At 39.8% G+C, this 25,826-nt stretch overlaps 1 protein-coding gene across 6 annotated transcripts in view; it reads right to left on the reverse strand.

The window, feature by feature from the left end:
• Positions 1 to 25,826, reverse strand: part of dot1l (DOT1-like histone H3K79 methyltransferase) — a 34,790-nt gene continuing 8,964 nt past the window's right edge. Inside the window, exons 5-29 of one of the 6 annotated variants that reach the window (XR_003673836.1) lie at positions 22,066 to 22,294; positions 21,783 to 21,877; positions 19,036 to 19,098; positions 18,891 to 18,946; positions 18,469 to 18,548; positions 18,239 to 18,307; positions 18,049 to 18,155; positions 17,573 to 17,614; positions 17,393 to 17,488; positions 17,071 to 17,293; positions 16,870 to 16,983; positions 14,665 to 14,756; positions 14,437 to 14,538; positions 13,076 to 13,213; positions 12,832 to 12,957; positions 11,198 to 11,637; positions 11,004 to 11,091; positions 9,820 to 9,969; positions 9,621 to 9,663; positions 8,215 to 8,840; positions 7,883 to 8,088; positions 5,576 to 5,649; positions 4,810 to 5,490; positions 2,102 to 2,873; positions 1 to 1,674 (exon numbers count right to left, since the gene is read on the reverse strand). Coding sequence is in view for 5 of the 6 variants with exons in the window: in XM_028443468.1 (XP_028299269.1) it covers positions 2,224 to 2,873; positions 4,810 to 5,490; positions 5,576 to 5,649; positions 7,883 to 8,088; positions 8,215 to 8,840; positions 9,621 to 9,663; positions 9,820 to 9,969; positions 11,004 to 11,091; positions 11,198 to 11,637; positions 12,832 to 12,957; positions 13,076 to 13,213; positions 14,437 to 14,538; positions 14,665 to 14,756; positions 16,870 to 16,983; positions 17,071 to 17,290; positions 17,393 to 17,488; positions 17,573 to 17,614; positions 18,049 to 18,155; positions 18,239 to 18,307; positions 18,469 to 18,548; positions 18,891 to 18,946; positions 19,036 to 19,098; positions 21,783 to 21,877; positions 22,066 to 22,294 (4,587 nt within the window). In the remaining variant the exon portion in view is untranslated. Of the gene's footprint in view, positions 1,675 to 2,101; positions 2,874 to 4,055; positions 5,491 to 5,575; positions 5,650 to 7,882; positions 8,089 to 8,214; positions 8,841 to 9,620; positions 9,664 to 9,819; positions 9,970 to 11,003; positions 11,092 to 11,197; positions 11,638 to 12,831; positions 12,958 to 13,075; positions 13,214 to 14,436; positions 14,539 to 14,664; positions 14,757 to 16,869; positions 16,984 to 17,070; positions 17,294 to 17,392; positions 17,489 to 17,572; positions 17,615 to 18,048; positions 18,156 to 18,238; positions 18,308 to 18,468; positions 18,549 to 18,890; positions 18,947 to 19,035; positions 19,099 to 21,782; positions 21,878 to 22,065; positions 22,295 to 25,826 lie in introns of those variants that run through there. The other 5 variants (XM_028443472.1, XM_028443468.1, XM_028443469.1 and 2 more) reach the window with 5 other exon arrangements.

Raw genomic sequence — 25,826 nt, forward strand, 5'->3', positions numbered from 1 at the left:
TGCACCCCCCCCCCCCCCCCCCACTTAAAACTAGAAATACTCCTATATATTTATTATATATCAACTGTATATAGATAAACATCTTATTTACCTTTGTGTGGGACAAAGATGAAGAAAACAACATATGTACAAAAATAAGTGTGATTTGCTCAAGTCAGCAGATCTGTGTTAATGACAAACGTGAGCTAAGCCTCAGATTGAGTGTTTTGTTTACACTCTGAACGGGACGTCACACTAAATATGAACAACGAGCCGGGAAGATGCTCAGTGCGCGTGCACAAACACACACCCCATGTACAGCACCAAGTGTCGGGTTGTTTTTTTTCCATGTTTTCACCGTAGAATAAATAAGATCAGGCACAGTCTGAACGTAGCACCGTTTTTCTCAGACTGTAAATCAAGTACACACTTTAGCATTTACAATTTCCACACGCTTTTAAAGAAAAACAAACACGGAGGCAAACTGGGAGACTGACATCATAAATATAATCATCTAAAAAGTATCCACACATTATACAGAATGAGTCAATTTCACAGTACAAACAAAACAAAAATATAATCACAGAAAACAAACAGGTGTGAAACCAGTCCAGTAGTTTGTCGTGAATGTTGTTTTTTTTTTTTCCCCGTCAGTGTGTGAGGCTCACCTGCCTTAAAGCTGCACACAGCGCAAAGTAATATGGACACGTTTCACTTTAAAGGGTTAAGAACGGGCTTCTGATTAGTAGTGTGATTAATGAATCTGTCTAACGAGGGGAGGAGTTAATAAATACAGACGGGAGCGTCTCAGTGGGACACGTTTACGTCAGATTTCAGCTTCAACAGTGTGGCCATAGAGTGACAGATGTCAGCACACACAGCTTAACATGAACTCTGCACTGCTTCACTGCCACCCCCTCAACATTTAAACAAAACATAACATCCAAACTGGATCTGTATCATTATTATTTTCTGCTATTTCCAATAATTCTGTAAACAAAGGGATAATGTTGATCAGAGGACATGAAGTCTGTTTTATTCTGTAAGATTAGAACAAAAAACAATTGTTTTATGTGATCAATTTAACTGGGATGTCAATAAAGCGTTGTGGCAGGTCCATTAGCTACACAAGTACCTGTATTACACAATCCAGTGTGACATTAGAACAACAGTTCCTCACTACGTTGGGAAGCTTATCCGTATTCAAACATCCGTGAGGAGCATGTTGTATAAGGAAGTATCCACGCAGAGGAAAAGCTGCATGTGTGTGTGCCATTTTAGTGTACGCACACTAACGTTGAGGGAGGAGTTAGCACTCTGCAGTAACAGGATTAACAAATATACGCAGAAAGCGGCTAAAACTCTGGCCAATGAAAAAAGTGACACGTTATAATGTGAAAGAGCACCATTAGGTTAACAAATTATAATTTAGTTCATGAAGAGTTGGAAAACATCCACTCTTTAAACACACGCACACACGCAGACATGAGCGATACCCAGTAATTTTGCTTAATGGGACCATTTGTGGTGGCTTGTGTGTGGTGTTGGAGACTTCCCAGTAGAAAAGCCGCTGCTCTTGGAGGCAGGTTGGGTAGTGCAGACTGTTTGAAGCACCAGTAACTGTGGAGCGTGCCTTGGTCCACATGTGGATGATTGCATAGTTTATTCAAAGTTGAGGTAGATTTCATCAATTACCTAAAACGTTGAAAAACAGAACAAACGATGCGTTTAGAACACGCACTGAAACAAACCACCTAATGTGATGGCAGGTCAACGTCTGATTGTGAGTAGGGCTGGGCAATATATCGAGATTAAAGACATATCAATATCGCCTATATCGGTACACATATTTTTATAGCTTATTGTGTTTTAAAACACTTGTTTTTGGAGTCTGTGTTTTCACTACTTTGTCACGTAACATTTATTCATCACCGCAGTGAAATTCTTCTCTGCATTTTACACATTTTCCCTGAGGGGTAGCGGTGGGCTGCCAATTTATTGTATATCACCATTTTCAGAAAAAATATTGAGATATGAGTTTGGCCCATATCGCCCAGCCCTAATTGTGAGTGTTGGAGTTTTAAAGCTGTTGTACAACTTGTGTCTCAAAGCCATTACTTACCTTGTTCAAACTGAACAACAGCTGGAAGAAGCACAGCATAAACAGGAATCCTGTGTCTCTCCCTTTCTATCCGCCCTTTGATTACATCCCCCCAACCCCCCTTCCCCCTAATACCCCAACCCCTATCTAGGTCGGGAGCTGGGAAGCGGCGGTGCGGTGTGGCTGCCATGCAGGCCCTGAGTCCTCCACATGCTCCCGACACCACCTGAACTGCTAGCTGGTGGTGGAGGGGGCAACCGAGGGGAGTAGTGCACTGCAAATGGACGAGAGGAGGAGGTGGTTGAGGAAGAGGAGGAGGAGAAAGGGGCGGAAGCAGCAGCTGCAGCAGTTGAAATATAAGCAACAGCAGTGGAGGAGATGCAGAGGGATGATGGAGCTCTCTGGTTGTAAAGAGCAGAGGAGTGGGAGAGGCGTGATGATGGGAGGGAGTCTGAGCGAGAGGACGGTGTGACGTCAGAGTGAGTGGATGTGGAGGAGGAGCAGGCAACACTGTGCAGTGGAGGTGGAGGAGGCAGGGAGAGAGTGGGAGGAGACGGGCTGTGCAGCACCGACTGTGTGCGGCTGTACTGGGCCTGAGACAAGGGGACGGGGAGGGGAGAGGAGACAGAGGCCAGGCGTGTGGGGGCTGTTTGGGGGGGGGTGTTCTGCTGGGTTTGGGAGGTGGTGGAGGAAGAGGAGGAGAGACTGAGCAGACAGCCGAGGCCTCCAGATGAGGGGAGCAACGCCCCAAACTGATGGGAGGAGGCTGAGGGGACCACGTGGTGAAATATACCTGCGAATCATACAGCAGAGATGGGTGGGGGGGCAGAGACGGGGGGAGGGGAGAGGGAGAAAGAGGCACAGAGAGCGAGGAGGTCGGGGACAGAGAGAGAAGCAGGGACTGAGCAAAGCATATCTGAGACTAGCCAGTAGCACACACAAAGCAAACAGAGTCGGTGCACGTGTCTCTCAACCAATGAGACGAGGCCAATTCAAATGTTAACATTAAAAGTTAAAACATCCACGTGAATCAACTCTGAATCAAACACCCTGGGAAAATGACACAAAACAGCATGAGCTACATTTAATACTTGTATTCATATTCAGTGCACAGTATGACATCACTCTAGTCCAATCACTCAGTGCTGGGTTCTCACCAGGAATTTATCACAGCATAGGGGGATCGCGTGGCACACAAGTGATGGGGGGGGGGTCCAAAATTAGTAAAGTAAAGCTAAAGTTTTTAGTTTTTTTTGTTACCACATTACTTTAAAGCCAAAGGTTAGAGAGTTACTCATGCTTGGTATATGTCCTCTTCTCATAAATACTCAGACACTATATAGACAAGAAATAACATTTGATTCAAAAGACTGATTCCAAGATGCCCTTTTCAAATTTAAACAAGGTATTATGTGGGACACGCAGTAATATTGGGACTGTTGTGGACCAGTGGGCGTGTACCGTAGCTGTTCCCACTCAACGTTCTTGAAGCCAAAATATGGCGCATAGGGGCACTTCCATCTAGCAAATTTTACGTCATTAGGAGCCAGAGTCTGCGCAGTAAGGTCCGGCAGGATGAGACCTGGTAACACGCCCCGCCCATTTAGAGTACTGCCCTGATGACTTACGTGGGTAGCCCAGCTACACCAAGAACTTAAGTATCTTTCCCATCTGGAAATTCTACCAACGTCTTGTTCAGATCATAAAGGTTAGTACAAAACCACGATATATTTCAACTCAAATGTCTAGTTAAATGGCGTCTCGGCTTTCCTTCACAACGTAACTGCTATTTACAAAGAGTGCTACGCAAGATTCGTGGCTGTCAATCATTGTCATATATGACATAAAATCCCATATTTAAACCTCAAATAACTTATTTAAACTTCACAGAAAAATGAGCACTTGAACAAAATGTAGAGTGATAATAACTAATGATCACAGCAGAGTTTAGGTTTGGAAAAAATTATGAGACGAGTATTTTAACTTTATAGTTTGACCTCCATCCCATCTGTTATCATTGAGGAGGCGGGGTTTATGCCCTATACTGCAGCCAGTCAGCAGGGGGAGCTCTAACAATAAAAGCTTCACTTCACCGGGGAGCTTGTCCCATCCAGTCTTTTTACACTATGTTATGGACATGGTAATTATGGTTACCAAGCTGAGGATCCAGGAGGTGAAGACTGGAGCATCTGAGAAAAATTCCCTGTATTAAATAGACAGTGCGGCTGATGTGTTTCTCGGTTATGCAGATTAAAGAGAGTTTAAAAAAACCTGTGCACGCCTGGAAGTCACTTTTGTGTCCAAGTGTGCAACAATTATTACGATGGTACCAATTAAAAAAGGAAAAAACAATAGAAAACTACGCCTGCGCTGCTGAAAACACACCGCCGGGGATGACATTACTCCGGAGGGATCAAAATTACAACATCGGGGGCCCAACAGCGCTGGCGAGAACCCTGCAGTCTGGAACCTATTTTCTGATTCAGTTGTATAACTTAAAAAATGCTGTAGATTTCTATTTTCCGGGGGTGTTTCTAACAGCATCGCTCAAGCAACCAGTGCATGGAAAAGCAAGGCAGCACAGAGTCAGCCTGGCAGACAAAAGGCAGCAGCACTTACCACTCATCCACCTGTTAATCCTGACCCCAGCATCAAGCTACGCCTCACTGACTGCTCACTGATCTGAACACCAACCTTAGTTTTAACACCGTGACCCCAGTGATGCTCACCTCCAGTTGCTCCCCCTGCCAGCCCGGCACTGGAGAAGCTTCCCAGTGCCGAGTGTCCGTTGACGAGTCGAGACGTCCCACTCACCGTGGACCCACCAGTCTGTGCCCCGAATAATGACTGAAGAACTGAAGCCCCTCCCAGTGGGAACTGAGAGCCCATGTACTGGCCCACAGCTGGGCCCGTGGCAGAGGAAGCTGGAGCAGGACTGCCCCCCACCTTTCCACTCAGGATGCCCCCCCCACTGCTGGCAGCAGCAGAGATGAAGAGATTCTGACTGGCCAGGCTGCTACTGGTCTTCAGCTCCCAGTCGCGGGGCACCTTCTGTTTTTGGAGCGACGGGCGCTGGTCTGACGTGCTGCCCCCCTGCACACTACTGGCACTGCCGCCCCCCCCACGTGGCACCACCTCCTGACTAAGGAAAGGGTTGGGGGTCACGTAGCTGGTCGAGTCCCCGTCACTCCCTTTCCTTCCTTGTGGTTTGTGGTCAGAATCTGAGTCTGTGCTACGACCTGACCCCCCCATTCCAAATGGAGAGCCCCCCTGCCGGTGGTCAGAGTTGGGCTGTTTGGGGTCAGAAATGGGTGAAAAGGTGGACTTCCACTTGCTGGTAGAAGACAGGGACGAAGAGGAGGAGGCCTCACTGCCAGTGCTGTTTCCACTGCTGCTCCCACATTTTCTACCTGGTGAAGGAAAAGAAACATTAGAAAAGGTGAAGAAAAAACTTGTGAATGCATTTATCATCTATCATCATCTAAACCTTTGTACCTAGCTCACCATCACAGAGCCTCCCTGATCCATCTCTGCTCTCCAATGATATAGTGGCTATTTTTCTCTCAATTCTAAAAAGAAACAAAAAAGGCAAACAATTACATTTACTGAAAACAGCATTAACTACTAATATCAAATGATTGAAATCAAGTAAAATCTATTAAAAATACAATTATAATATAAAATACAGAGTCTGCAAAACAGAAGGGTAATAAATGTGTGGCAGCAGTGAAGTAAAGATATTTTACTTGATGAGCAATTATTTTGCAATAATATTTACAGCAAAACCAAAAACATACTATGGGGTGGACTGGATGCTTTGATGGCTGAAATTACACATGTACAATACATTATCACTTAAGCTATTTGACTAAACTAATAGACAATAATACCTCCTCGCACATAGTGATGCTTTAAATCCCAGTTTGAAGGTTTTTTTCTTTCAAGGTCAAGACAGGGTTGGGGTCAATTAAAATTGTAATTGCCTAATTGATAATTAATAACAATTATGGAGTAATTGTGTAATAATTGTAATTATAATTTTAAAAATCTGTTGCTGTCGTAATCGTAATTAAATTGTAATTGAGTTTAGATAATTCACTTTGTAATTGTAATTGCCATTAAAATTCTACAAAAATTGTCAATTTAACGCAAAACTGGGGAACCATGATGCAGTTCTATGTACAGTTCTACACATGTGAAGTTAAAAATTATTCCAATAAAATATGTTTTATATCAAGGTGTCCGACATTTTACCATTTAAATCTCGGCATATACTGACAAAAAAGGCTCAGACGCCCACACCAAAAATATTAAAAGCTATATTTTCATTGATTAGGAAGCCTATCAAGGTAACCAATAGATAGGAAAGAAATTAGATTTTTTTTGTGTATTTTACAACTGATTTAGGACCCGTCATCATGAGAGGTGTTAACAGAAAGCTAACACAAAGTATTTTATTAGGTTATTTATTAAAGGCTGAGTAATTGTAATTTATTGTAATTGAATTTTAGTAATTGAGAATGTAATTGCAATTGACTTTGAGGATAAAAATAATGTAATTGATCCCAACCTTGACAGGGATCGACACAAAGAACAAACAAAGAAGATACAGAGGTGTTTAACACAGTTTGTTCTCTTACTCCTATTTCTTTTTTTTAATATTTCAAAGTCCTACTTACAACCCTTTACAACAGAAAATTAGACGGCTCAACTGAGAGAATATTACATGTAACCTTCAATAGTAAAAGCTCAAACATACTCGAGCGGACTCCGCCCACAACAGACTCTGCGCGGACCTCATATATTCGAGCGGACTTGGAGCGGAACGTCACATACATTTCCCAGAATTCCTTATGTACAATCCTACAGTTCCCACAATCCTTTGTGTGCTGTTTACTTTTTCAGGGATGGCGCCCTACACTGACGAGGAGGAAGCAGAGCTGGTCTTGTTGCTTGCTTTACAAAAGAGACAAATTCTTACTAATTCTACTCATTGAAGCTCATCTCCATCTCTCCTGTTCCGTTTCTCCACGCAGGTTAAATACAGGCTAATGTTACATTCAGGTCGATACATGCCTAGCAGTGTTTTGTGTGACACCAGGTACACAGACAACTTCCGGGTGGCAGTAACTCCGCTCCAATGGTGCATGACAGAATATGTTTGACCTTAAAGAATGGGAGGTGATTTAGAAGCTGCTTCTGCAATAAGAAGCACCTTAAACACATGTTTGTGGATGTCATCATGTTTGAAAAACTGACAGATGTACACCACCAATGCAGACTGAAATCTCCAAAATGTCTATGCCAACATATAAAAAAGATATTGCATGTGTTTAAAAGCTAAGAGCAGATTAAAATGACTAAAGAAATTTTTTCACTAATTACTAACAAAGTTTTATCATTATTTAGCTTTAGACTTATGATCTAAAGTGCATTCATGATCGCTTTAAGAAGCTTTTCGGTTTTCCACTTGTCTCAAATATTTGTTAAAGTGTATACTAAATTAAATCCACTAATATTTTGAGAAACTATATTGAAATATGACAAATTATCAAGCAAAACAATCAAGCAAATTAGCACCTGGTATTTACCTGCTGAACCACTTAAATTGGCAATAAATCTTAACATTGGAATGACTGATTTCTTCCCTTTTCAATGAAGCCACATTTGTTGAAAGCCACATCCATTGCATAGAAGAGCAGAGCAGAGTGTTTATGTTGCTCTGTGAAATATTTAATTATAACACGTATATAATAAAGTTCATTAACATAAACATGTTTAATTAACAGTGGTAGGAATTACCGCGAACTGGAGCTATCCACAGGATATCCTGAGTCTTCATCATCAGAACTGGGTGTTGTTGAGAAACGACCTGTGCCGTTAAGCTCCAGGGGGCGCTCTCGCTTTAATATGGGGGGCTGGTCAAGGTCAAGCCCAGTAGGACTGCGACTTGATTGTTCTGGGGAGGAGATAGCAGAGATCTCCAGGGGCTGGTTGATGTTATTCACCTGTTGGGTTGAGGAGAAAAGTCATCAACGCAAATCAAGCTTAAATGATGATTAAATGATATTCTTATGGAACTATTTTCAGAGTTTGCACACAACGGTCTGCTCACATCACATATGATGACTCACCATGGAATTAATGTTAAGGGGGGATCCTGAGGAGTGACAGTTGGAGCCCACTCCAGGAAATGACCTCCTTTTTGGGGAGCCTGTGGCTACGACGGGCCCCACAGAGCTGCGCTTGCGTCTCCCTCTCTTGCGTCCCTCCTGCGGGCCGAGGCTGTGGGAGGAGTGTAACGAGGACGTGTGGGTGGGAGTGTGGCCGTGCTGTGTGTTTGGCGAATGGTGGTGGTTGTGGTTTCCATGGTGGTTACTGTGGTATCCCTGCTTGGCTGAGCTGCTGCTGTGATGGTGGAGGCGTGGCCCTACAGCCACGCAGCCTCCGCCCCCTGATAAAGACGAAGGCAAGGAAGAGGAGGAAGAAAAGAAGATCCTCCTCTTGGGTTCACTGTCCTGCATCTCGGCTTCAGAATCTCCTCCGTGTCGATCTGGTCCATCTTCTGGAAGGATCCTGGGGGGTCTGTCAGCATAGTGAAGTACCCCTCCTGTGCTTCGTGGGGGGCTCTGGATGGTGCTTCCTCGACTCAGTGTTCCCATCAGAGACGTGTTGCAGTGTGGAGGCGGTGATGATGAAGCACCATTGTGGCCTTCAAAGTGGGGGCCCCCATTCATCAGCCCTGAGCTGGATGAATACCCTAACATAGATTTAAACAGTTTAGGATGTCAAAATAGTCAGAAAGTGCAGTAAAAAGAGAAAGCAGCCATGATTCAGTTTAGGCTCAGGCCTCGATTGAATTCACAATCAGTATAGAATAAGGCTTTAATATTCTGTTTTCTAAAATGTAGAATGAATGGATTTTTGGATACAGCGAATCTATTTATAATTATAGCCCCATGTCATTATTACAGAACATGACAAGATTTCACTTTCAGGCCTGGATCTTCTGTTTCATGCAGTGTCAGTGAAGGTGTGACTAGGTTGATGTAAAGCTTTTATATTATATTTAGCAAAAGCCTAATCAAAAAACAACTATTTTAGTAGCTGGTCGTAAGAGTCAAACACAAGAAAAATATGTTAGGGAAAAAAATACATCACAACCATATATTATGCTCTATTACATATTGCCAATAAATAGATACATGGCTCCAAAACGTTACATTTAAAATGTCAACAAATTGCTACGTGCTGGACAAATTGAGAATGTGGAAAATGTAACACTTTTGAAACACAACATAGGCAGACATTAAAAGACTGTGGACTATACTTCAGGCCTCTTAAACAATGTTAGTTCATGTAAAAACAGAGCAAACTGCATCTTAAAACACCTGAATGGCAAAATAAGGCAAATTTCCCAAAATCTCTCACTGTCAACTTTCAGTTAATAACAACAACAATGGGTGAGTGAAGACGTGGGTAAACAGTAATAACAGTGACTGTAATGTCTTATATAGGATTAATAAAGGATGGTCCTTACCATTTATTTGACCTGCTTGAGAAACAGGACTTGGTGTACTTCTCTGAAATTATAAGTGGAGAATTGACAACTGAATAAGTTATACCTCAAAATATATCTAAAAACTTATGTTATCAAAAAAGTTACTTTATTTCTGACTTTTTCTCATATTAAAAACATCCTGATGCTATTGTGTTGGAAGTTAAATGATAATACTTGCCAGTCTCTCAGCACGGCTGGGCAACACCACACTGGCCAGTGGAATGCTGACTGGTAGTTTACTGGGGTGAACAGTGCTCAGAGGGATACTAATGGGAAGGCTGGTGATACTGTTGTCACCCTGAACAGAAGGACTCCTCTCCTTACCACCCTGCAGCATAGAGTGTAAAAACATAATGGCACATTTACATGAGAACTTTAATTCCCCTTTAATTAAAAAGAAAAGTTAAATCAATTTTAAACTGACCTTGTAAACACTTAATTCTGAAAGAAAATGTAATTCCAAATAAAATCTGAATCCAAATTCGGTGGCTGGTTTATTCTGATTTCAATTCTGAAATAAATAATTCCTTGTTCATGGAAACATTTAATTCTGCTTTAAATTCCTTCCGGTCATTCTGCGCATGCTCTTCCTGTCACGATGACCTGCTGGTGACGACATAATCCAAGATGGCCTCTCGTACTCGAGCCGAGACGATTATTTAATAAGAGCCTAACAAGACATGGATATATTGAAAAGAGTGGATGGACGAAAGAATAAACATGCGGACATTCACACAAGCTTATTACACACATGGACATAGGCCAATGGAACACACTTCATCAGGGACATGAAGCCTTGCACCAGGACACAGAGCTTCACTAATGCCGTGCGGGTCATAAAATTCTCCTTCCACTCAAGGTCAAGTATAGTGGAGATACAGCAGCCATTGCATTAACTGCTGGCTTTGATTGGCCAAAGTACGGTGGTCTGCCTCCATTCTATGGTACTTCATCTCCTTCTCAGAGGACCAAACTGAAACAGCATGTTATTGTGGAGCTGCTGCTTCAAAACTACAATAAAAAAGTGAAGACAGTTGTTATTATGTGGTCTTCTATGGTGTAGTCGAAAAGAAAAGGTTTGTTGTGTTTTTCCCGATTGATGTGAGAATGTCACGTTCACCCCCTGTCCAATCAGAACCGTCCCAGACATAAAGCAGAATTGAATAAAGCCAAATGAACCTGTTTTTCATGTAAACCTCCATTTGGACTTATTATTTCCATGTAAACACGAAGAAGAACACTTTAATTACGAATAGTTTAATTCAGATTAATTAAATCAGAATCTAAAAAACATCATGTAACTGTGGTCAATGACAGGACTGGGACAAAGGCTCAAAGTATTTCTGTGTGTATTTTATTCACCCTCTCAGAGGTTTTCGGAGCATCAGAAGTGTTGGGAGAGGGGCAGTTCTGTTTGACCCCAGGAGGTAAGTTACTAACACCGGACTCCCTGTAAAAGTTAGGACAAATTAATACAATTTGGTAATGTCTTAGGCAATAGTGCAAGATTTCAAACTCTAAATGGAGACAGTAGAGTGTATTGGCCATTGTCTAACCTGTATGTGGCTATTGATGGTCCTCGAAGGTGAGCAGAGGTTGTAGAATCTTGGTTAAGGTGTCTCCTCAAGGCAATTTTGGCAGGAGAGAAGCGTGTGTAGTCCGGGAGAGCATGAGAGGAGCATTGCTGCCTCTGACGTGCATCAGAGGTGGACGATGCAATCTCGTGGTCCGGAGAGATGGGCAAGTATCGAGACAGAAGCTCACCCTTTAAGGTAGTGTGCTCGAACCCAGGTGAGCCGATGCCATTCATAGAAGCCTCAGAGCCAACTCCATTGAGGACTGGTGTTGAAGACAGGCCAAGTTTGGATGAATCGATGTCACCAGAGGATCGGGACTCCAGACACTTTCGGTATGGGGAGTCTCCACAGGGGCTGTAGGATTTAAGCTGAAGCAGCTCCTGCTGTCTTTGACTCTTCTCCAGCTCCACTATGCTGATCTACACGCACAAACATGACACCATGATAGGGAGAATTATAGGAAAACATGTCCCATAGCCCTTGGTAGCCGTGAAACCTAAGATTACTCTTCAATTGGTGGGGGAAACATCTTGCCATGGTTTGTGATATCAAACCATGGCAAGATGTCTCAAGAGGTCCCAGTTGTGTCATATCTCACAGGGGGCATGTTCTTTTTCTCTTTAGATTTGACATGCTGACTCTCTCTACCCTCCATCATTTTTGTTATTGTTGTTGTTGTTTTTCTACTAAACTAGATGCAGCAGAGGCATGTTGCTGCCCCCATAGGTCAGCAAAGGAAGTGTGTGTGAAGTCGGGATCATAAACTGTTTATGGTGAAGTCTGTGTTGATGATTTTAAGCGGCTGTGTCAATGATAACGACCGTATATTAGCTTTGTGGTTCTAGTTCCGGGCTGGGTAATATTTTGTCATTCAAGATAAATCGTGTTTTGGCAATACAGAAACGCCTTTATCAATATATTATTATTTTATAGCTGATTTTGAATTAAAATACTTGTTTTAGGAGTCAATGCTTTCTCTAATTTTCAGAACAGCATGAAAAGCATCGTTAGATGGATTGCTGAGTGTGTCCTAACCCAGACCTTCCCCAAAACAAGTCACACTGAAGAACTCACTCCCACTTGCTGCCCCTTATGGCAAAAAAAAAAGCCAAAAGTGGCTCAATCATGCAGCTGTTTGTCAGTAAATGTAGCTGCATCAGGAACTTTAACTCAGAATTTGCTTTCTGGTCTGATTTTATTTGAATTAAAATTATTGAGATTTAGATCGTATATCGCCATTTTGAGAAACAATATTGAGTTATTAGTCTCGCACTGGGACTTGAGGTTTTTGTTTTATTTTTATTGTCAGCTAAAATTGTCTTAGAACTCTGTATGAGCATTTCAAAGTTTAATTTCAGAAATAAATAAATAACTTGTCTTTTTTTCCTTTCCTTTATTAAATCAATCCTGTGAAACCAAGATTGTGTATCGTATCGTGAACTCAGTGTATCGTCCCACCTCTACGCTTCACGTAATCAAGTCATGCTTTTTACTATGAGGTCAAATGACAGTATATTCTTTCTAAGAAGTCCAAAGGGGTCATACTAAGAAGAACTGCCAGCAGCACATAGAAACAGACAAATGTATTTGTGCATTGTAAGATAACTGTGTACCTGTAACTCCAAGCAGTGTCTTTGTTTCTCTGAGATCTGCCTCCGTAGGGCCTGCTTCTCCTTCAGCAAACTCTCCAAACACAAAGAGCCCCAGTCGAGCTTTAGCTCCTCACATCGAGACTTCAGCTATGAGACAGCAAACACAGGTAGCTATTCATTAGTACTTAATCACCTCCATCCAGTGACACTGACAGCCCTGACAAAGGAGCGAGCTAATGGGAGATGACAGACGTATTGCACTCACCAGGAGCAAACTGTGATCTCTCAGCAGGGCCATCTCTCTTTCAAGCTGCTTTGTCTGTTCTTTCAGCTGACGGTTGTGGGCTGATATCTCTTTCTGTGCTTGAAGTAGATCCTCTACGGTCAGGGCTTTTACTCCTAGCTGCTCGTCACACAGAAACATAGATACACATCAGCTCGTGGAACATGATGGACAACAATTCAAAATATCTTTGCTGACCTCTACTGGTTCATGTTTTGATCTTCCTATGTGGTGCAAAGTAGGGCTGAAAGATTTTGGAAAATAATCTAATTGCAATTTATTTCTCAATATTGTGATCGCAATTTAATGTGCGATTATTTTTTCAAGGGCCTCTTGTCATTTATTTTTAAATAAACAAGCAAGAAATCAATCAGTGTCATAATAAACATTTTCAGATTCATTTAAACTTTAAATAAATGTAAAATATGAATTTGAAAGCACAGATTACAACAATAAAGCAAACAAATCTGTGGCTTCAACATATCTAACCAACTTTACATTTCATGAAACATGTGGACTGCACTTCTTAAACACTCTGAGCTTAACAGGACAATACAAGACAAAAAAAATTAAAAATTGCAGCCTTTGCGATTAGAAAATCACGTTTCATGATATTGTGATAATATCGAAAATGCAATTAATCGTTCAGCCCTAATGCAAAGTATGGATAAGTTGAAAAGACAATACTTTTGGTAGTGTTTTGAAGCCTGACTGATTACTAGTGAAATATATTACAACCTTTAAACCAATTGGCCTGTCTGGTAAACAACCACACGTAAGAAAAGGATATTGACCTCCTCACTCAATATCCTTTACAGTAGTGTTTCTCAAATGGGAGTAGTCAATATTAAAGTGTCAGTCTTCTATTTTCTTGATAAAAACTATCGAAATAAATCTATTCAGGAAACACTAAATCGGTGTTTTTTAACTTTGGGGTCAGGACCCCATGTGGGGTCATCTGGAGTTTAAATTGGGTCGCCTGAAATTTCAGAAAAATTAAAATGGATATTTGAAATGTTTTAATTCTTTATTATAAAACTGTATTTCTATACTTTCACTTTGTGAATCTAGTTCAACTAAAATGCAGTAAAAAAACAACACACACACACGCACGCACACGATCCAGAAAAGGTTGCAAACCACTGCACTAAATAGTGTTTTTTTCCACTTATTTACAAAATGATACTCTTTAAATGTGTATTATCATTCGTTCATTCCATAACTATGCTTTATATTTATTTCTAAATAGTTTTCTAAGCAAAATGTTGTAGACGGACAAAGAGGGCACTGCTTTACAGTGTCACAGTGATCAAGTGAACCATATTTTAAAGAACATGTCTCACCTCATCCAGTTTGGCCTGAAAGAGCCCTTTAATCTTTTCCTTGTGTGACTGACAGACTGAATGTAGCTGCTCTGCCTGTCCTGACAAGTCACGGTGTTTTTGCTGGGAAAAAAGGAGAGAGCAACATCACAAACTGAGTCATGGTGGAGTGGAACCAATTTTTTCAATCAAGAATGAAAAAATTTATATATAACTCTTGCTAAGGTTTCTACACTCATCTATATATACCTTCTCCTGCTCGAGAAGCTGCTGCAGGTTGGAGTGGTACTGAGGAGTTTTCATGTACGCCATGAACTGGAGGTACTGAACTTTGATGTTGTCTGGAATAGATTTAAGGGTGTTAATGAAGAAACAAAGAACACACAAAGAAACATTCTTAGCAACACCATTGTTCCTAAAAAGTTTTGTATATATGCCATTGTTGGCAAAAGCAATGGCATCCAAACAGAGAGGTCAAAACATGACTTTACAGCTGTTTTACAAGGCAGGATAATCATTAGTTGTATCTGATAATACATAGCAGAGAACATGTCCATTGGTGCTAGTTTGCAGTGTCATTAGGGCTGACTACTCAGAGGGGGTGAATCTGTGTTTTCAGATGTAAATGCTTCTTTAAAATAAAAAAAGCAGGAAAAAAAGCTGTTTTGCCATTTCATCAGTGGGACACAGCAATCGTCAGAAAAATATTTTCTATCAAGTCAGGGTGTTTAAAAAGAGAAACTGCCTTATAAAAGAATTGTAAAGGCAGGCCGACACTGTGCGATCATTTCAACCGTTGTACTCCGCTCCAGCTCAAACTGTGCGACTCAGTTGCAGAGTGAATGTGCGCAGCCCGTCCATAGGGTCTTGTTTAGGGAAATGCAACATAAAGATTAGATGAAGAACTCTGAAGCGCCGCATTAAAATAGAAGAAAAAGAAGAACCCGGAAGTGGATAGACACTCACATATCTCAGCAAAAAGAGCTTTAAAAAAGGAAAAGGCGGCAATGTGATGGAAATGAAAGTATCATTTGGATTACCTAAAACAATCTCACCACTAACTAATATTGGATTTATTAAGGATTTTGCTCCCTTCCATATGGATGCAGTGTTTAGGAAGTGGTCAGAAGACGGACTCAATAAGTTACACCAACGTCACGGGGGTAGGAGTGTAAAATCATTTGAACAATTGAAAGAGGAATTCATACTCCTTAACACTGATTTCTTTAGATATTTACAATTAAGGACATTCCTAACTAAACATAAAGAATGAAATAAAGTTTTGAAAACTAAAACTAAAAACTGGAAGAAGATTATAGGTTGTTTTTACCATATATTTTCAGGTATGATCTTGAATAATATATTGCAGATAAAAAGAAGATGGGAAACCGAAATGAATGTAGCTATACTGGAAGACACATGGGAAGAAATACAGTATGTACTGAAGCCCATTTTGTAACAATTCCAATTCATGGAGGGAATTCAAGTGGAAGGTGATAATGAGATTCTTCCGGACGTGTCAAAAATTGGCCCAGTATAATCAGTATAATCTAATGCATGCTGGACAAATTGTGGTACACAAATTGGAAACCACACCCACATATTTTGGACATGTACAAAATTAAAAATATTTTGGGAGGGTGTTTTAAAGCTCTCGAAATGATATTCCATTACAAGATTACAAAAGATCCAACTGTGGCACTACTGGGCCGAACACCAATAGGCATCGATGGCAGAGCTTATCTTTTACAAATACTTAGTTCTTAAATGTATAACAACTAAATGGCTAAGACCCCCCCCACCCCCCCCCCCCCATACAGTAAATGGACTGAGAAAGTATCGTAAATGTACCATATGGAACGCATAACAGACACCCTGAGACTACAGAAAGAAAAATTCGGGGAGTATGGAACCCTGCCATTACCACATTGCTTCTAAGCTAAAGTTACTACATACACATGCACGTACACTCACATGCACACCCCCTCCCTTATTCTTCCCTCCTCTTGTTATTATTTATCCAGATGTTCATACACTTTTTTTCTCCCCCTATGAGAGTTAAGTCATACCTTCCTTGTTTTGCTTTTAATTTTGTTTTACTGTACCTATCCTTGTACACACACAGATACAGCTATTAACAAAAAAGGAAAATTGAAGTGTGAACGTTATTGTATGAATTGTTGAATTTGAATAAAAAACTAAAAAAATGTTTTAAAAAAAAGGACAAAAATGGCAGAGCGTATGCCCGCCTAAAGGTAAACTGTCATTTGTACAACAATTTAGCATAAAAATCGTGAAGTTTATTTATAATTACCATTTTGAAAATTGATTCAAGATCCACAATGGATGGTTTATAAGGATAACAGCTAAATGCCAGTTATTACCACATTCAGATCTTTGACATAGCCCTTAGGGATAAAGTAGTTGGAGCACTAACGCAAGTCGTTAGCTCACCTAGAAGTTGTTGCAGCCCAGGAGGAGTTGGGCTGAGCAGCAGTTGACTGGGAGAATAGTGCTGGACCTTGGGAGGTAGCTGGTAGAAGGGACTCTGAGGAGGCCTGTATGTATCTATAGGAGAAAAACATTCAAAAACTTTAAACTTTTTCTCACCCTCTGTAATTGATTAAGACCAGTGTGTGTGTGTGTTATTCTGACCCTGGGGCGGTGCTGCAGAAAGAGTCTTGGCGTGCAGCAGGTCCAATGCACTCTGGTTCTTCTTGTTTTTCCTTTCCACAGCTGCAGTGGCCTTCTTGGGTCGGCCACGTTTCTTATTGTTAAGCTTGCGACCTTTGGACAACAGTCGGGCTCTTCTGGGCTTTGCAGTGGGTTTGACCACCGTCACTATGCTGGGTTCCTCCTCCTCACCACAGGAGTCCTGCTGTGTGACAAATGGTGGTGAAATTAAGACATACATTTAATTAAAGAAATACAATAAAAAACAATATCTTCTTTATTGTACAACACTTTTTTATCCTACCTTTGTTTGTTCTTTAGTTTTCGTAGGTGTTGTGCTATTGCTTTTACTTTCCTTTGTATCCTTCTGCTGACGCCGCCTAGCTGCCTCTTGTTCCTCCTAAAGCAAAATGAACAAAAATGAGGAAAAATAAAGAACAATAATCTCAATGGTCTGTAAACTTGGGGAATCACTAGGACTTACCCTGAGTTTAGGATTTTTGAGACCACTAAAATAGTTTTCAAGCTGAAAAATAGGACAAACAGGAATGTTAAGATACAGAAATGTCTCAAACTTATAACTTGGTTTCAGAATGGTCACTAGCTGGAAATAAATACCAAAATCTTGCTTTAAAATCTTTTTACATATAATAGCCAATAGTCTCAAAAACTAAGAAAAGTAAAAACACAACATCACAAAATACTGCATTTTTTGTGCCAAACCACAATATTTGCACTGATGAACTACGATTAGTTTATTTTTTCTGGTCTCTAGTCTTAGAACTGACGTATCCATAACAAGCAGCAGATACAAATGTAACGACAACCTTCCAGGATTACAGTAAATGCCAAAGGCCTGAGTCATTTCATGTTAACCAAATACTAAATATCTGTTCAGTAATGGACTTGGTACATCTTTAAACCACAATCACATTAAAAACTAAAAGCTGCAGTGCTTACTATTGTGCGGTCTATTGTATGCAGGTAGTAAGAGACCGGCTTTCCAGTCCAGGATACAGAGCCTCTAAGTGGAGAGAGCTCCACCACTCGCATTATCGTGCCAATATCTGCAGGGACAAAAATGCTAAACATCAGAAAAAAATCAATGGAAGACCTGTATTTCTGCTTTTCATATCTCTCATCTACTTACCACTCAAGTTTCGGCTGTTGATTCTAAAATTTAAAGGTGCAAAAGGTTTGGAGGATACAATTTTCCCACCTGGAATAAAAATGTAAATGCAAAGTTATTACATATAATAAATCAAGAAGTTCAAAATAATGATTCAATGACAAACTTTGATCCTGTTCAGTGTTTTAAAGAAACTGTGAGGTGAAAAAAACAATGAATGATGCAAGTAATAAAAACAATCCATCACTAACCTTCCTTCATGTTAGCAAAGCGCTCCTTCAGCTGGTGATCCACCTCAGGACCAAAGGCAAAGTTATTCACAAAGATTATACTGAAAAACAGAGAAACAGGAATAAATGTCCAAAAGCCTGCTCTGAAATTTGGGAATGCTTATAAATGACAGGAAACAAACAAAAGTTCAAAAACATTCCACATAAAACTGTGTAAATAAAATTAATACAGGATCAGGTAAAGATAATGTTATTCAGATCTGTCAGTCACTTAATGCAGCCTATTTCTGGTCTGTTCTATGTGGGAGTTGCCACAGTTCTCCTAAGCGTAGTCAGATTTACTTTAAGGACTCCCATCCTCTCCAATAGACTCAACACGTATTCTACCATGTTAGCGAGTCAATAAAAATGATAGACGTCAGCATCCAGGGGTGCTAGGCTACCTTGTGGTGGCAATCCTTTCTTTCCATTCTTCAGACAGAAAATCCCCTCTCTCCAGCTAAAAAAAAAAAAAAAAAAACTGTTGGAAAAATTGTGAACGTGTGTGGGATGCACTAAAGATGTGTAAAGTGAAAAGAATCAACTCACTGTGTACTCGCCATGTTTTTTCCCATACCATTTCATCCACTTTTTGAATTCTTTATCCATGGTCTAAACGAGAGATTGTGAAAAAAATAAAACTATTATAATAAATAATAATGAATTATAATATTTACATTAGACAATAGTACAACAAGGCTAAACAAATGACCTCATTTATTAACATTACGCGCACACAAAACAAGGCCTGAAAGACGTACACGACACTTAACACGCAAAGTTTGTGATTAATGAAAATAAACGTAGCGTGAGAATGTGCACATCAGTACTTCAACTCTGACTTGTGGCGCATAAACATTTTGAAGACGTGAAAAATGATGGTGCCGGTGTAGGTACCAAATGTGTCCAGGCTGCCAGATTACTCCGGGGTCCGGTGCTCCTGCGCGAAACGCGTCTCCATCTGGTCGGCCCTATTTTACGGCGATTGTACCATTTAAAAGGTTGAAACCCTGCTATTTAAAAAAAAAAATTAGAAATGTATGTTTTGAGTGAATTCCGATTAATTTTGTTTTTCATCTTGCTTTCTGTATGGTTTTTAATTGTCAGTGTTGTATATTTATTCTTTTTTTTTTAATTAACAATCAAACACACCACAAAACAGTCACATATTTAAATATGTGTACTATTAAAATATTTCACAGCCGTCATATGGTCAGTTTACAATCGCAAAAAAAGCTACATTCGGCCTTCGGTATAGTGAGTTAAAGGCAAGGCCGAATAGTAGCGTGTGACGCAATGATGCAATCAAACAACATGCAGTCATTTAGAGTCGGAAAAGTGTGTGCGCGTTGCTGCCGGAACAGAGCAGCAGCAGCTTCTCCTTTCCACACACAAACACAGCTAGACTCTCTCCTTTCCGCACTCCGTCGTCTGTCACTGCGTAAAAGTTGGAAGCTGTCCAATTCCACAACAAGTGCGCTATTAGCGCTGTGAGCCACAAATCCGTAAACATCCCCATCGTTTCCTCCTTACACTACACCGGTTCTCGCTGCATAAAATGGTGTAGCATTAGCACAGAGTGCTAAAAGCTGATGTGTGTAAACAATGGGTCCGTGGCTCCAAGCAGTGACTCCCAACACAATCAGCAGCAAAAAAAGTAGTGCAGTTTGGGCGTCCAGTAGTGCAGTTTTCATTTACATGTATGGCAATAAAGTATATAATATATATTCTATAATAAACCACAGTGTTTGTTTTAGCTGTGAGGTTGTTGGAGAGGGAGGAGCTCACATTCTAGGAGGTGTGTTAGGTGACGTCACCTGCCAATGTGGGCAAAATCCAACTCGCCCATTTGGACCTGACTTTTTACTAAATGTGGAAATACAAGGGAGGGAGGAAACAGAACTTGTTCAAATTTGGTCCTCTGAATGAGGCTAAAGGGATGTACATCAACCATTGTAAAGTTGTTTTTTTTCATCATACCTCTCCTTTAATGCACTATAGTTTTGTTTTGGAATGCGTGTTTTGTTTTATATGAAGGGCTAATATAAAATGAAAAACTTTGTTGAGCTTTTTTTTGAAAAGCAAAGGCTACTGGAATATTTAAAAAAAAATGTCATAATATTCAATAAACATTCACTTTCTTCATGTATAAAATGTATTCTAGGCTATTTATGCACTATTAAAAAAAAAAAGTAAAAAACTTAACCGCATTCGATATTCGGCATTCAGCCAAGCGTTTATATTTTTTCGGCTTCGGCCGCTCAGCGCGCTCAACCCCGCCCCCATGTCCACTAGGTGCGCACCCCATGAGCTCTGTTGCTACGCGTGCCTGGACGCCTCAGCGCTTAACTCCATGTTTCCTCCTTTTGGATTTTCAAAATAAGGTCACCCTACACACTTGCACAGATGAGACCAGATGACATTTTCACTGGTTAGTGAAAAAATACTTGCATATGTGACCAATGTGGTCGCAGTCTCGAGCCCTACCTCACAGTCACAAGGATGCATCTATAGGTACCAAAACATAGTACCATTTGATTTTACATAAATCGGTACCAGGTATTTTTTTTTTACAAAATTTGGTACCCATCCCTCCTTATGTGATCAGATGTCATTTTTTTAAACTCACTGATTGATGATTGGCCACAAAATCTTGATCATGTAAAGCCTAGTTATGACTACAGTAAGTAATTATTGATGCCACCAAATTCCTAGTTTTGAACATTCTTTTCCCTTTTATTTCCTTTAATGATGGAGCGTATAATCCCATTGGTCAGTAGGCTTGTTTAGATGCAAAAACCATTCATGAACTCCTTTGCATTTGCCATTTACGGTAGAATGAAGGTGGCATCTGAAGTGAAGTCACCTGTGCAACATTCTAGGTGGGCAGTGATTTATAAATGGAAAAGTGTGTGCAGATGTGCTCGGCACAGTTTTAAAAATCTGAATTTTTTTTGCAGCACATTTTCAGATTTTTTGCGCATGGACACAATGTTTTATAAATGAGGACACCGAAGTATTTCACCATTTCCAGTGTTGACCCTCATCCCTGTCATTTAAATTCCACAGTAGCAATAAGCTTCACAGCTGGATTAGCTGCTTACTACAACCCTGAAGCACAAAAACACACTTTTCACATCTATCCACTACTTACTGTAATCAATCAACCAATTATTGGTAATAACATATTAGATTATCTGAGGAAAAAGCCATTCAACACACTGCTGTCGTATGTGAGAACACAGCACAAGGATTGCTGTCCTTGACCCCTGAACTGGAAAATAAAATGTAGATACCTCTGCATAGGTTGCTGGAATGTCTGCTTTCTCCACACCATAATAGTGTTTACAGTTAGTTGCTGCAGCAACTTGTAGCACCACTTGTCCAACTCCTGCAAATTTGAAACACTTAATTTATTTCAACACCAATGAGATGTACAACTGCACTAAAATATCAACCCAGAACTGGTATCACTTAAATGTCCTCCTTGTAACATGTTTCATCTCTACTAATGCAGAGATAAAAATACAGCGTAGATGCACTACTTTACTGACTTCAAACATACAACAGCAAACTCACCACTGCCGAGGTCAACAAAGGTGTCATCCTCCATAATTTCCATTTCGTCAATAATCTGGGCGACCAGGTCGAAAGACGTCTCTCCATACACCTCGGGGGAGAAGGGTTCATAGTTGTTCAGCTTCTCTGGGTCAGTCACAGAGTGGTTGTACACCTGCTGCAGGATGTGTCTCAGCAGCCCATTTGAGGGACGCTTGTTCAACTTCATCGGTTGGGTGGTCCCCTTCCACTAAGAAATAAAGAAAATACAAAAAACTAACTAAAGAAATCAGCCAACACACAACAACTTTGCCAATAAAACCCATTCTCCTCCATCAGTACCACTTTATGGAACACACTATCTGTTAGTAGGACAATGAGACCAAGCAAACACTGTTGCAATAAACTGATCAGACTTTACTATGTGTAGTTTCCAAGGTCCAAATAATATTTGTTTTCTCACTGCTGGTTTTCTCCAAAACCTCAAAGGGAAAGAATGATTATCAAAATAAAGCTGGTATTGACAATGATTTATCAATATTTTCCATATATTAGGTACAGCTGACAGGGTTGGGGTCAATTATATTTTTCAGTTACAATTACGTTTTTCAATTACCCATGTTCAAATACAATTCAATCAGTCCCTCCAGGATTTCACGGGCATTTTTTGTGATTGTTGCGGGCTGAAATGTCTGATTTCGCATGCCATTTTTCCCAAAGTTGCGGTAAAAAGTTGCTATTTTTTCATCCCTAAAACATACTTTACTCACAAATAAGTTAATTGTTTCTACTAATTATAAATACATATTGACCAGACATTTGCAAAACATGCAAACACTTTTTCTTTATAGCTTATACACTGAGCATACCCTGAATGCAAAAGGTGCAACAGTTTTTAATCAAAATGATCATCAGAAGTAGGAGTGTGACGATATCTCAATACGGCGACATATTGCGATATTTTCCCGCACGATCGATTATCGATATGCTCCCGCCTTTCTGCTTTTTAACTAAAATGTGCAGGTACATCTTCACAGAAAATTTGTTACTGTTTGATGAAGGAACCAATATATTGTTTACTGGAATGAAATATTACACGATAATGATGTCACTGGTAAGAAAGACCCTATTTTTTGTTTACAGAAAGCACTATTGGAAATACTTATTCGTTTACAATGGTATGTTGACATTTATTTACAGAAATGTTGCACTAAAATAGTGTCACTGTTCACAGGACACTTTCAATTTATTGTCTTTCAGAGATATGAAATAAAAAATTGCATTTTTTCACTTAATCTTTTTCATTCTTGTCATAGATTATCGTAGATTGATTTCCGACCAATATATCGATAATCGCAGTGTCGTCATATTGTGAGATAATCGTTACCGTGAGCCTTGTATCGCGTATCGTATCATGAGGTACCCAGAGATTCCCACCTCTAATCAGAAGTGCAAGTCAGTAAATAATATTGAACTTAAGGAATCTTTAAGTGCATAACATGAACCTGTCATGAAGACATTTCTTTCGGAATAACAACAAAAAAAATGATTGTGTGCTTCCTGTTTGTTCTCCCACATGGGGTTGTGCACTGGCTTGCATTCTCTTGACGTGCTTTGCAGAGGCAAAATGCTTGTCCATAGACGACTTCTGTTTGTGCTCAATGATAATACTGCATTTTGAACAAAAAAAGTTTTCCTTTACTCTAATGAAGCAACGTTGGGTACTGCTTTGCACGGTTCTTAGCCGATATTTTTGTAAGCAAATGCGAGGTATTTCTATCGCACATGACTCCATTGAATGCTTTCTCCCGGCACTAGTTGAAAACAGGATGAGACGTAGGCATTTTCTTCTTCGTAGGTTCCTTGTAAGCAGCGCAAAGCATAGACATAATATATGTAGACGCACTGCTCTAGTGGGCGGCAGCAGTCGATGCGGCGTCACCGTATACATGTCTATGGCGCAAAGCCCATAGTACATCCTACGCTACTTCCGTAGCAACTACAAGCGATAAAATGCCAAAAATAACAATAACCGGCCGCATATTTATGATTTTTTTCAGCGAAGTTGCGGGAAAGTTACGGCCTTTTGCAAAAATTGCAATGCCGCACTAATTTTGCTGAGTTTGCTTGATTTTTTTGTTAATTGTTGCGATTGCAACATCGCGAAACCCTGGAGGGACTGTTCAAGGACGATTACAGTTGCCATCATTTTTTTTCAATTACAATTATCTTTTATCCTCAGAAACTCAATTACGTTCTCAATTACTACATTTCAATTACAATTAATCACAATTACTGATCCTGAAATAAAAAAAACTAATAAAAGTTTACCTTCCTCTTGTATTAGCATCTCTTATAATAACTGGTCCTAAATCAGCTGTAAAATACAATATTTCTTTCCTATCTATTAGTTACCTTGTTAGGCTTCCGAACAAATGAAAACATAAGTAGGGCCCTTAGTTTTTTTTTCACTTAAGTTTTTTTAATTCGTTTTTTTTTTAGAAATATTTATCATTTTTTTTAAAGAAAATATTAGTTTTTAACTACTGTGAGGAAACAAAATAAACACTAATAAATAAAAGAAACTCATAATTAAACAAAAATTTCTGTCAAAAATAAAGTAAGATACAATTAAAAGGTAGACGTAAGTTGTAGTGACATAGAATATTCTGACTCCTCCTTTTTAATTATCTACATGTCATATAAAGATGTATGAGAACAGCATTAATGTCACCCAATTTAAACTCAGGGATAAATAATTTACTGAATCTGATCAGGTTTATTGATTAAGTTTTGATCAACCTAATTTATATGATCCTATCTTCTGTAGCTCTGATGAGATGTTGTTAGAATGTAACATTCTAGTAACGTTGCTTCAATTATTTGGTAAAGCGGAAGTTCCCACTGAAACGTTTGTACTTGAGGTAGCTTGCTGACTGTGAATGTGTACCTAGGCACAGATAAAAGGCTGGAATAAAAAGAACTAAAGGACAACAGGGACTGAGTTGTTCTTAGTTAGCCAGACACAACAGTTCGAACACTGAGCAGGGGAAGATGATTAAAGCTGATCATGTTTTCACGGAGCGCCGCTGCACTACACAAAAATGGGTGGAGCTTTACAGGCACAGCAAAGTTAAACGGGCACTGGTGACTCTGTCTTTAGGAGTCAGTGATGATTTGCGTTGTTTTTAGACAGTGTTTGTGGTGGTTTAGGCAGAGTTTAATGCAGCCAGGACTGGAGGGGGGAGGGCGGTGCACCTAATAAGCAGTCCCCGGAAACATTTCCCCATAAAAAACGTTCTTTGTCCCACGGTGAAGGCCTATATTGTCCATTTCCACGTTTAACAGTTTTCATTGTTCGATTCCGTGATTCCGTCTGCAATTCCGTTAAGGCGGGTTTTATAGGGCCCTACATAAGTTTTAATATTTTACAACTCTGAGTGTGTGAGCTTTTTTGTGTCAGTATGCCCCTCGATTTCAATTACTTTTTTTAAACGGTCAAATGTGGAAAAGATTGATATGAAACATATTTTAATAATTGTTAACTACATATGTGTAGAACTGTACATAGAACTGTACCATGATTCCCCAGTTTTGCTTTAAATTATAATTGAGAATTTTACAGAATTTTCAAAGTAATTAAAATAACAAAAGTCAATTATCCATACTCAATAACAATTTAAATTAAATTTCAACAGCAACAGATTTATTTTTATTACAATTTTATTACAATTATGTCATTGTAATGTATTATCAATTACACAATTACAATTATATTTTAC

This window comes from Gouania willdenowi, chromosome 4, assembly GCF_900634775.1.
Source record: "Gouania willdenowi chromosome 4, fGouWil2.1, whole genome shotgun sequence".
Classification (NCBI taxonomy): Eukaryota; Metazoa; Chordata; class Actinopteri; order Blenniiformes; family Gobiesocidae; genus Gouania; species Gouania willdenowi.